Source organism: Thamnophis elegans, chromosome 11 (assembly GCF_009769535.1).
Source record: "Thamnophis elegans isolate rThaEle1 chromosome 11, rThaEle1.pri, whole genome shotgun sequence".
NCBI lineage: Eukaryota > Metazoa > Chordata > Lepidosauria > Squamata > Colubridae > Thamnophis > Thamnophis elegans.
Genome location: NC_045551.1, coordinates 15300495 through 15313835, shown reverse-complemented (window position 1 = coordinate 15313835; position 13341 = coordinate 15300495). Strand labels below are relative to the sequence as shown.

The 13341-nt window shown below is 40.3% G+C and overlaps 1 protein-coding gene across 2 annotated transcripts in view; it reads right to left on the bottom strand.

Annotated features, from left to right (window-relative positions):
- SUCO (SUN domain containing ossification factor) overlaps positions 1-13341 on the bottom strand; it is a 105280-nt gene that overhangs the window by 20325 nt on the left and 71614 nt on the right. For both annotated transcript variants that reach the window (XM_032226354.1, XM_032226355.1), the window contains one exon: positions 7859-7933. In XM_032226354.1, coding sequence (XP_032082245.1) covers positions 7859-7933 — 75 coding nt within the window. The remainder of the gene's footprint in view (positions 1-7858; positions 7934-13341) is intronic.

The window sequence follows — 13341 nt, the reverse complement described above, 5'->3', positions numbered from 1 at the left end:
TTGGCTATCTCTTTTCAATCTATATTCTCTTAAAAGCCTTTTCTCTTCCAAACATTTTTAAAAAATATATTTTATTATTTACATTTAAATATATTGAAGTGTGACAGTCCTGGCGTTTCATCCGGCATAGAAACCAAAGTGAAAGACACATAACATATACTACTTATGTAGTGCTAGTCTTATATTATTATTTTTGACCAACATATTCATTCTAATACATATATAATATCTCATTTCAGGTCTACTTAGCCTAATTTTTTTGTGTTCCGACTCCCTCACATTTCCAGCCATTGATAAAATCTATTCCATGTGTCATAATATTGTCTTTCCTTTTCTTTTCTTTTTAACATTAGTCTATCCATTTCTGCACAGACTATTATCTTCCTTATTATCTCCTCCTCTGAAGGGGTGTTTTCACTCTTCTATTGCTGCGCATACACCATTCTTGCTGCGGTCAGGATGTGTAGTATTAGATATATTGTTCCTTTATCGTAGCAATCTGTGATAATGCCTAATAGAAATAATTCTGGCTTGAACTCTATATGTTGTCTAACCATTTTTCCTAACCACATATGAATTTGTAACTAAAATTTTCTTGCTTTTTTACAGGTCCACCACATGTGGTAGTATGTGCCTAGTGTTTGTTTACATTTCCAACAGCTTGGAGACATATTGCTAAACATTTTAGCTAATCTTGCAAGGGGGAGATGCCACCCATAAAACATTTTATAAAGATTATCTTTATATGTGGCCAGTGTCAATTTCCGATTTCTCTCCCAAAGCTTTTGCCAATTGTCCAATCAATGTTATATCCAAAATTTTTAGCCCATACAACCATCGTCTCTTCAACTTGTTCTTCTTCCATTTTATAATCTAATAAATATTTGTATAGTATCAATTTGTTATCGGTCCCCACTAATAATTTGTCAATGTTGTTAATTCTCTATAAAAACCCCATGTTTTTATATCCTTCATGTAACATGATTCTATCTGCAGGTATGACCACCATTCCACTCCCACCCCTTGGTGTTTTAATTCTAATCTGATTTTCAATTCACCCTGTTCATTTAGTATATCCTTATAAGAAACATTTTTTTTCCATATTTATAAGATTTGGGTGTATCACGGCTTCTAAAGTAGAGAGCCAGACTGGTATTTTCCTATAATGTTGCTGTTTAATTTTATTCCAACCTATTAACAATGAGTTTCTTATGTAATGCCTTTGGAAGTATCAATGTGCTCTTTGTTCCATACCAAAGAAACACCTGGCACCCTAGTTGAATATCGTGACCCTCCAATAATAATCTCCTGCTCCTTAAGGTCATTCATTCTTTTATGTACATAAGTGCAACAACTTGATGATACAGTTCCCATTCAGGCAAACTAAATTCTCCTTTCCCTTTTGACTATTGCAATAATTTCATCTTAATTCTCAGTTTCTTGCCTTGCCAAATGACTTTCAACATTATTTTATTCAAATGTCAACTTGTAAAGTGTTGCCATGACTACTATCAAGTGGAATAGAGAAGGGAGGAGAACTCCATGCATACTTTTGGCCAGAGTCAGGTCTCATATTCTTGCAGCTGGCATGTGAATGCACATAACCTGCTGTAGCACCTTGTTGGTGAATGTGATTTATGACCAAGGCAGAGGGGAGGGGACACAGGGGTAAAGTTCAGACGTCATTAAGTGGAAATCAGATTCAGCTCCACAGAAGGACATGCCAAGTTGTTGATCCTAATAAATGAATGGTTTTTTTTTAAAACTTTGTCTCGAGGCTCGTAAATTAATTAGGTCATCTCTTGGGAACTTCAGAGAAAGCCGAAAGTGACTTTAAAATCTATCAAGATTTCCGGGCTTCCTGAATCCTGAGGTCTCCAGTCACTCTCCCATACAGCAGGCAGGCTGCCAAAAGAAAGCAACCCACTCCCTCTCCCCGAACTATGGTGAAGAAGATAACCAGCCATATCAGACGCAAGCATACAGAGGCTGACAGGAGGTTGGATGAGTAGGGCTGAACGACCCACCCCAATTCAGGGGAAAGTTTGACGGACACACAGATCAGCTAGCTCTATTCCTTGATTCACCTGATATCCACCTAGAATGCTATGGGCACCTCTACCCATCCTCCAGAACCATGGTGAATCAGAGGATATAGAGGAAGAAGCAAGGGAATGGCTAGCAGCGCTCCACAATAGGAGAGCCCCCCAACTGCAAGACATAGATGACTTCCTGCAACTGCTAGAAGCCAGGTTTGATGAGGGGGAAAAGGACCCATATGTGGAAGAACTCAGAACTCAGCAAACTAAAGCAGAGGGGCTGCCCCATCAAAGAGCACATCCATGAATTTAGGAGGGTCATTGGAAGGCTACCCTTTTTACCAGAGCGGCTGCTGGTGCTTTTTTTCAGAACAAGCCTGGACAAGCAAATTGCCCATGTAACCGCATACTGTGACATCCCAAATCGACTTTCTGAGTGGTTCCGAGTAGTAACAAAAGTCGACAGTGGGCTACGTGCCAATGACATGAGAAAGCAACCACACACAAGAGAGAGAGGCCAACCCGACCTGAAACCACCCCGCCGACAGGGAACCACAACACCACAGTGGGCCCTGAGACCATCCCTCCCTCAAAGTCCGCTGAAATGCTACAGACGCAGGGGGATGGGCCACATGGCATCTGCGTGTCCAACTCCAGCCCCAAAACCAAGGCCAGACCCAACACTCAGGGCTCGACCATAACAAGGCCCCAAACGAGCCATCAACACTTCCCAGAAAGCCCTTCAGGCTGCAGATGCCCCTTCCCCCTCAGGCAAAAGCGCTGGAACCCCAGGCAACAAAAACCATTTGCCAAAATCCTATGACAATGAGGACGAGGGCAAAAACGACCCAATGGTGAGAGGACCAATTCACCCTTTCCTTTTTCCAATACGCCTCACAGCCCCAAAAACAGGAAGCCAGGGGGATTTTCAAGCCCTAATAGACTCAGGCTGCACTAGGTGCTTGATCAACCTAACCACAGTCCTGAAACAGGGGATCAGAGCAAAAAGACTGGTCCACCCGATCCAGTTCAAACAGGTTGATAGGTCCCTAATGGGAGGAGCCTATGCCACCCACCTGACTGAACCAGTGAGGCTAGAGCTAGTGGATGACTGGGAAATAATTCAATTCATAATAGCCCCCAAAATGACAGACGCAGTCATACTGGGACTCTCCTGGCTATACAAGTGGGGACTGACCAAATGGTGGCAAGGGAGTACCCGCAGACTTAGAATATCAAAGTGGCCCCAACCCCTCCCACACCAGCAAAACCCCAGAGGCCGAACTGATTCCGGTGGAATATCAGGACCTTGCAGAAGTATTCAGCAAGGCCGAGTGTGATGTTCTGTCTCTTCACTGTGAGACAGACTGTGCCATGGAAATCATACCCAGGGCAAAACTACCCAAGCCCAAACTGTATGCCATGACGCCCAAGGAAATGCAAGAGATGCACAAATACATAGACAAAAACCTAGCAACGGGCTTCAGTGAGCCAGCCAAGCCACGGGTTGCGGCACCAGTCCTCTTCAAAGAAACAAAAAGATAGAACTATGAGATTGTGTGTGGACTTTCGAGGGATAAATGGGGTGTGCGTACACAACCTATACCCCTGCCCCCTCATGAAGGACATGCTATCTTATCTGGCCAATGGGAAAGTCTTCACCAAACTAAACCTTAGAGAAGCATACTATCAAATACGTATCAGAGAGGGAGATGAGTGGAAAACAGCGTTCAACTGCCCTTAGGGAGCTTTCAATTCAAAGTGACACCTTTGTTCATGCAGTTAATAAACAAGGTGCTGTGCGAGCACCTCTACAAGGGAGTCCTCGTCTACCTAGATGACATCCTCATCTACACTGAGACCATGAACGACCACGTACCCCCGGGCCGCCAAGTACTGGAAAAACTTCTGGCAGCCAACCTGTATGTCAAGGTATCAAAATGCGTATTCCACCATGCACGGTTGGACTACCTGGGCTACTGAGTGTCAAAAGAGGGAATAGAGATGGACCCAGCAAAGGTACAAGCCATCCTAGGGTGGCAACCCTCCCCCGCATCCACAGACAGCTACAAAGGTTCCTAGGGTTCGCGAACTTCTACAAGCAATTCATCCCCTCCTTTGCGAAGATTGCCAAACCCCGGACAGACCTCCTGAAGACAGGGAGTCCAGGAATGAAACCTCGTCTGGGACAACCCTTATAGTGGGACCTAACTTGCTAAAAGACGTTGGAAACACTAAAATAAATGTTTGCAAAGGAGCTGGTGTTGAAGCATCCTGACCCCAAGCAACCCTTCATTATCCAGGCAGATGCCAGCGACGTGCAGTGAGTGCAGTGCTACTCCAAAGAAACAACCAAGGAAACTTACAACCCTGCACCTACACTTCCCGCAAGCTCACAGACACAGAGAGACAATGGGCCGCGTGGGAAAAGGAGGCTTTCACAGTGAGATGGGCACTGCTAACCTGGAGATACCTGTTGGAAGGGGGCCAGAAACCGTTCGAAGTCTGGACTGAACACAAAAATCTGGAGGCACTTAGGGCCCCACGGAAACTATCACCCAAACAAGTCCGATGGGCTCAATACTTCAGCATTTTGATTTTATTTTAATGTACATTCCAGGGGGGAGAAACTTTCTAGCTGACGCCCTCTCCCACATGCCTCAGTACAAATGCGAACCGGAGCACATAGTGGAAACCATCATTTCCTATACCCAAACCGTTGCCCAAGTGGCCACCAGGCGGCAACGCCGTGACCGGCAAAACCAACCCGCAAGCGACCTAACCACGAGGCTAAAATCCGAACTGCTAGCAGACTCCTGGTTCCAAAACAACCAATACATCTTGACAAAAAGAGATGACCTCGCATGGAAGGGGACGAAATTCTACATCCCAGAATGCCTACGCATCCTAATTCTCCAGAGGAGCCACAACGCCAAACCGGCAGGACACTTTGGGTTCCTAAAAACTTTGAGCTTAGCCTGGAGGCAATTCTGGTGGCCTGGCTTAAAGAAAGATGTGGATAGTTATGTGAAAAGTTGCACCATCTGCGCCACAATGAAGAGACGACCGGGAAAATCCCCCAGATTGCTGCAAACAGTAGCAGAGCCAACGAGGCCGTGGGAGGCTATTGCAATGGACTTTATAGTAGAGTTGCCGAAAAGTGTGGGAAACACGGTGATTTGGACTGTAATAGACCTGTTCTCCAAACAGGCACACTTCATACCCTGCAGCAGACTACCTTCGGCTCACAAGCTGGCTAAACTCTTTGTGAAGTATATCTACCGACTGCATGGAGTACCTTGAAGAATTATTTCAGACAGAGGGGTCCAGTTCACGGCTAAGTTCTGGAGAGAGTTCCTGCGGTCCATTGGGTCATCTCAGGGTCTTAGTTCAGCTTTTCATCCGAGCATCAATGGGGCAGCAGAGAGGCTGAACGCCATGGTACAGCAGTACCTGAGGTGCTACGTGAACTATCAGCAGTCCAATTGGGCAGACCTTTTATCTTTTGCTGAGGTCGTGTACAATAATGCTGTTCACAGTAGTACATGACTCTTGCGATTCAAAATAGTGAGCGGTAAGATGAACATGAGCTTCATTGCTTCTGGAATCTTAGGCGTTAGTTTTTTTCCAGGTATTGTAGCATCTTTTCTTCTGGGTATTGTCTATTGTCATCATATAGTTTCCTATAAAAGTCCTGAATGGTATTTTTTCCTCAATTTGATAACATAAGGTTCCATTTTTGTCTTGTAATTTATTTATCCATTTTCTTTCTTTCTTTCTTCTTCTTCAGTTTGTAGGCTAGCCCTGGTTTGTTTTCATTCTCGATTTTTTTTTATTCATTCTCTTTATATGTTGCACCAGATCTTCTTTTTCAAGGACGTTCAATTTGTGTTTAATTAAATCCATCGCTGTTTTAAATTTATTTTTTGTAGTTCCTTTTGTAACTGTACCTTGAGTATTCTATATTCTTCTTCTAAAGTTTTTTGTTGTTGCTTCTTCCTTTTATTTTTCTTTGCTGTATATGATATGGCAACTCCTCTCATATATGCTTTCACTGTGTCCCACAGCTTTTGTAGTGACAATATCTTCTTTCCTATTTTCTTTAAATAGAATCCCATTGGTTTTTCCAACATCAATCTAAATTCTCTATCTTTTAATATCAATCGATTTAGAGTCCATCTTGTACTTTTCTTTTGTCCTTTCCAGCTGATTCTCATTGGATTATGATCTGCCCATAAATTTGTGTCTATTTCTATCTCGTATACATTACTATTTAATTCCATCAACATCCATGCCATATCAATTCTCGACCAGGATTGGTGTCTGTTAGAGTAAAATGTGTATTGGTTTTTTCCCTGGTTCCTCTCTCTCTCCATACATCTTGTATGTTCAACTCTAGTATTCTTTTTGTACATTTCCTTGTTCTATTGCTTTCATAGTTCAATTTTTTAAATCTATTATTGTGTTGAAGTCTCCTAGAAGACAAAGGATGTCACACTCCATATCACGTATTGTGTAGTGTTTTATAAAATTGTTCTTGTCCACTATTTGATCTATAATGTCTTACATACAGTTAAAGGGGATAATAATAGTAATAATAATAGTAATAGTAATAATAGTAGTGATGATGATGATGATAATTCAAAAGAGATCACTACTAGCTAGGCAGTCCTTAGCCTTAATCCATATTATTTATAATCCACTACCGGTCAACCAGGTTGTAAGATATCCAGAAACAAAGAGAGAAAACCAAAGCAAAGCTAATGTCACAGAGAAGAGTTAATACTCACTTCCACAATCCTTCAGTTATATATCCTTTTTGCCCAATAGTATCCTTGCACCTTGCTTCGCTTTTCAAAGTATTCTGTCATTGCCAGTGGTAAAAGCCATTTTTGTTTTCCCTCTGTATATTTTTTATAACCACTTTCCAGGAAAGAGTATTTCCAAAGCTAGTTCTGTCCAGGTTCTTCTTTTGTAAATTCCAGTAAACTCCAGTCCAGTTCAACCTCTCCGTTTTTTCTTTTTAACAACCACAGCTCTCCCTTTGCTCCTTCCTTATTGTTATGGATCTGTAGCTGCTCCGTGTTTCTCTTGCCGCTTCAACAATGGGGGAGGGAACAAGAATCTCTCCCCTCCTTCTCACTGGAGTTTCCTTTTCTTCTTAGATCAACATATGGAGATTCACTCACTTTGGTGGGAATTGGAAAGAAACTTCAAGTTCAATCCACTACTCTCTTCCGCTTTCTCACCGCTTCCTCTGACAGCCTATCAGTGCTTCGGTTTGGCCATTAACGACCGTCTTCTTCTCTGTCTTCTTTCAGGAAGGATTTACTCCCGATCAGCAAAACAGACCATGGCCTGTTTTCAATCAAAAGAATGCCCTTCCTCTCCTATTGCCCCTCCAAGGCAACTTTGGCTTCGAGAAGCCCCCCAAAAGACAGAAATCGACCGTGCTCTATGGAGTGCCCACTCGCACACCTGTTTGCACTGACAGCTGGCCCCACCTCCTATAGCTGCCCTCTTTTTGAGGTGATTTTAATTGCTATGCTTAAATTATTTGGTTTGTTAACCAATTGCTAAATATTTCTCTAATATTTTTACTTTACTTATTGCTTTAATATTACTTCAAACTATTTTTTAAATTAAAAAGCTGTTTGTTTATTTTCTGTATATCCTGTTGAAGAAAAACCAGATGTTTTAAACAAATAATTGCAGAGGTTTTATTATTATGTAAAGCAGAGAGAAAATTCATGTAAACAGAATAAAAGGCATTTAAAGTTTATTCCAGAAATCAATTAGCTAATATTAAATATGCCCACCTTGTTCTGCAGTGTCCTCTTCAGTTTTTGCTCCAAGTATATTAGCAGCAATATTCACCATATTTAAAATGGCATCTAGAAAAGTATCAGACACATATTCCATCATTTATTTTTAAAGTTGGAAATCACTTTTACTGAAATTTGTTCTGTTAAGTATATAGTTTTTGAGCAGTAAATTATATCTATCTATATGAAGCTCACTTCTGCCAACCTAGCAGTTTGAAAGCATGTAAAAATACAAGTAGAAAAATAGGGACCACCTTTGGTGGGAAGGTAATAGTGTTCTGTGTGCCTTCGCCATGTAATCATACCAACTACATGATCACGGAGACGTCTTTAGACAGCGCTGACTCTTCAGCTTTGAAATGAAGATGAGCATCGCCCCCTAGAGTCGGGAACGACTAGCAGATATATGCAAGGGGAATCTTTACCTTTACGTTTTAAATGAAACTCAAATGGAATTTTTCATTAATAATAATGAGTGTAGTCAAGAATTTAACATCATGTGAAACAATGTATCATTTTCTGAATAATTCACCACTATGGATTAGAATTATGAAAATGAAACATCTTCTACTGTTGGCTATGCTGAAATCCAGAGTGGGAACCATTAAAATTTGAAAGCTGGTTTGAAGTACTGCATTTTTGTTGCTGGTACAATCTAAATACACATTCTATAGTACTCGGAGAGGAATTTTTTATTTTAAAAAACTGCATATATATATAATGATTGGTCCACTAACAGGTGAAGATGGCAGGGAGGTGACAAGTTACAGGGAAAAACTAGAACTGCTTAATTCATTCTTTGGATCTGTCTTTAAAAAAAGAAAAAATAGTTCAACCAAAGTACTACATTAAAACACAGAATAAGAATGCAAGTCAAAATAGACAAGAAAATAGTAAGAGAACACCTATCCACTCTAGACAAGTTCAAATCGCCAGGACTAGATGGATTATATTCCACAATTCTGAGGAAGCTGGCAGATGTACTCTTGGAACAAAATCTTTGAAAGCTCCTGAAGCACCAGGGAACTGCCAGTTGGATGTGATTTCAATCAAAAAAATGAGAAAAATATGAATCCAGGAAACTATAGACCAATCAGCCTGACATTAATACCTGAGAAAAACCTGGAACAGATAATGAAGCAGCAGATTTGTGAGCACGTAGAAACAAACAAAGCAATAACTAGAACCGAAATGCGTTTTTAAAAACAAATCACGCCATGCAACCCTTAATTGCCTTCTTTGACAAAGTGACTAAATTGGTAGATTAGGGAAATGCTATGACATTGACTTCAGTATAGCATTTGACAAAGCAGACCACAACCTACTTCTTGGCAAGATAGAATAATATGGACTAGACAACATCACCACCAAATGAATTTCTAACTGGCTCACCAACCACATTCAACGTATAGTCCTCAATGGAACCAGATCTACATGGAGGGGAGCATACAATGGGGTACTCAAGACTCTGTCTTAGCCCAATACGCTTCAACATCTTTCTAAATGATTTAAACAAGGGATAGAACGGAAACTCATAAAATTTGAAGATAACACCAAGCCGGGAGGTATTGCCAACACTTTAGAAGATAGAGTCATGATCCAAAAGGATTAGACTCAGAAGCAGATAGAATTCAGAAATAATTGGTAATAGTGGCCAGGAGCAAAGAAAACCAACCAATTAGCCTAACATCAATACCTGGAAAGATCCTGGAAAAAGTAATCAAGCAACAGATCTGCAAACACCTAGAAGCAAGCAAAGTTATAACCAGAAGCCAACATGGGTTTGTCAAAAACAGATTATGCCAATCAAAACTTACTTCATTTTGTGATAAAACTGGTAGATCAGAAAAATGTTGTGGAAACAATATACTTGGATTTCACTAAAGCATTTGACAAAGTAGACCCTAACCTATTTCTTGGTAAACTAGAAAAATGTGGGCTATACAGCATTAGCACCAGATGGATTTGACTGGTTGATAAACTACAATCAATGTATAGTCCTTAATGAACTACATCTACATGAGAAGTGGGGTATTCTCTCTGAGACCCAATACTGTTCAATATCTTCATAAACTATTTAGATGAGGGAATAGAAGGGGAACTCATCAAATTTGCAGATGACACCAAGCTGGTAGGAATAGCCAACATCCCAGAAGATAGGCTAAACATCCAGAAGCATCTCAACAGACTTGAACACTGGGTCCTATCTAACAAAATGAAATTCAATGGTCAGAGAAATAAAGTTTTATACTTATGCAAAAAAAAACAAAAAACCACCAACCAAATGTACAGCTAGAGATTAGTTGAAATGTGGTTCAATAGCAGTAACTGCAAGAGGGATATTGGAGTCCTTGTGGGCAATCACTTAAATATGAGTCAACAGTTTACTGCAGCTGCTGAAAAAGTCAATGCTATCCTAGGCTGAAGTGTTGGTACTTCTTTATAAGATCACCACAATATAAAAAAAGAGATTGAGGCTTTGAAAAGTATAAAGAGAAGAGAAACAAAGATGATTAGGGGGCTGGAGGCTAAAACATATGAAGAACAGTTGAAGAGGTGTGTGTGTGTATGTATGTATTTGAGCCATGGTGGCACAGCAGTTAGAATGCAATACTGCAGGCCACTTCTACTGACTGCCTACTGCCAGCCATTTGGCTGTTTGAATCTCACCAGGCTCAAAGTTGACTCAGCCTTTCATCCTTTCGAGGTCGGTAAAATGAGGATCCAGATTGTTTATTACTATTATATAATTTTTTTTATTTTCAAAATAGACACAACACAAAGAATCCTTATTTAACTATATCTACTGTCACTAAATTTCACTAAGTTTAACTAGTTTTAGATTATACACTTTCATCTATGAACCTGTATCTTTCCAGTAGCAAAACAATCTCATGTCTTCTGCCATTTGTGGTATCAGTCCCCTAATCATCTCCTTAATCAAATTTGTATGGACTCCTCTTTGCAACTCATTGCTTATTCTTTCATGTAGTTTCAATGCCCTTCTTCTGTTTCCTTGATCAGCTTATCTTTAATTGTCAGTGATATTTTCAATGATGTTGCTAATAAAATTTATCTCTTTAAATCCATAAATTCTTTTGTTTCTTCTTCTTCTGTATCTTGCCATCTGGGGTAGAGTTCCCCTCCATTTGATTCCTCTTTCTGTATTCCACTTTTTCCATTTCCAGACACAAACCAATCACCATAGATATCAGCACATTTAATTTCTTTGTGGTCATTTTTCTCTTTGTTTTTTAGGACTCTAACCTGCACTTTTCCCACTTGATAAACATCTCCAACTTCATCATATTTTACTGTTAGATGCTCTAGATTTTCCAACTTCTTCTCGGTCCTCTCAAATGTGTTTGATGATTTCTGAATTTTTAGTAATATCTTTTGCAAACTTAAAGTTTCTTTCTGCTGTTGAGATTGTGCCATTATCTCCAGCTGACAAACATTGCCGCTCTGGCTTGGAAGGTTTTTACAAGATTAAGCATAAATTCACAATAAAGTCTTATTTTCACTTTTCTCTGGTTAAAGATATACTTCAAAGGAACATCTGTATGCTTTTCTTCCTATCACTCTCTATAGACAAAACAGTGAGACCTTGAAGTTCCAAGCCAGAATAATCGGTGAGGAAAGTAAAAGTGTTTTGTTTCCAATACACAAACCTCCAGCCTCTGAGTAGCAGGGCTGTTGTTATAATTTTCTTTGTTGCCTTTTGTATCTTTTTTATTCCAAATTTTAAAAAAGTCAAATTCTTGAATGAAATAGAGAAGAAAAAGGGAAAAACACACGCAGTAATGAAGAAGGAGAATTTTAGTCCATAGGTTGCAAAAAATAATAATAAAAAAGATAGAAGAAAACTTAATCCATTCGTTTTAAAAGGCTTGCATAAATTCCATCCATGAAAATAGCATTTAAAAAGTAAGATAACCCACTGTCCAAATCCATTCAAAGCTTAATTCCACTGCTTATTTCTTCTGTTCTCAAATTTAAATTAACTTTTAAGTTTTTTATAGGCAGTCTCTTTTAAAACGGTAAAAATTTCTCACCAGCTGAAAACACTTTTGCTTTCCATATCCTTCCGTTTCGGAGCCGTCCCAACTTCATCAACCTAGGGGCTGTGCTTTTGTCGCCAGCTAGAAGAACTTATCCTGGATCGATCAGGGACTTTGTGTTGTCCCTGAGATCAGCAGGATGTATTCTTCCTGTTCATTGTCTCTGCGGAACTGTTTAAGTCCGTTTGGACCACCCAGCGGCAAAAGTATTGGCGGCAATCTCAGAGCATTGAGATTCCACGTCGTCTCGTCACAACGTTGGCTCCTCCTCCCCAGATTGATGAGGGCAATATGCTGATTCTATAAACCACTTAGAGAGGGCTGTAAAGCAGTGTGAAGTGGTATATAAGTCTAAGTGCTAATTTTTGACGGGCTGCCACAAAGAAGAGAAGAAGCACCAGAAGAAAAGACAAGAAGCAATGCTTGGAAATTAAATAAGGGGAGGAGCAACCTAGAAGTAAAGAGAAATATCCTGTCAATGACAACAATAAAGCAGTGGAATGGCTTGCTTTCAGAAATTGTGGTGTTCCATTACTGGAGTCCAAAAGAGATTGGACAGTCATTTGTCTGAAATGGTATATGGTCTCCTGCTTGAACAGGGGGTTGGATTAGAGACCTCCAAAGTCCCTTCCAACTCTGTTATTTTGACAGACTAAGCATTGGGCCCTATACAACAAAATGTAGTTCAGTGGTGAGAAAAGTAAGGTCCTATACCTAGGCAGGAAAAATCAAATGTACAGGTATAGAATAGGTGGTACCTAGTGCAACAGTAGTAATTATGAGAGGGATCTAGGTGTCCTGGTGAATCACTACTTAGGTATGAACCAGCAGCATGCTGCAGTTGCCAAAAATAAATCAATGAAGACCGAGGCTGCATCAACAAAGGGATAACATCAAGATTACATGAAGAACTAGGACCACTATATACTGCAGAAGTGAGGCCATATTTGACATATTGCATCCTGTTCTGGTTGCCACAATACAAAAAAGATGCTGACATTCTAGAAAAAGTACAGAAAAGAACAACAAAGATAAGAGTTCTGGAGACTAATCCATTAAGGCAGGGGTCCCTAACCCCTGGTCTGTGGACACGCACCGGTCTGTGGCATGCCAGAAACTGGGCCACACAAACAAGAGAAGCCCCACCTGCAGGATGCAGGCAGCACATGAAACCACACCTCCTCTGGTCTGCAGAAAAACCTTTCTCCATGGAACAAGTCCCTGATGCCCAAAAAGTTGGGGGCTGCTGTGTTAAGGGAACTAGGTATGTCTAGCTTATTGAAGAGAAGAATAAGAGTGATATGACAGTTGTTTTCCAGCAGTCCCAGAGACGAGGGAGTCAAGTCTCTAAATCACCTGAGTGCAGGACAAGAAGTAATTGGTGGAAGATCATTAAAGAAAGATCCAACTTAGAAC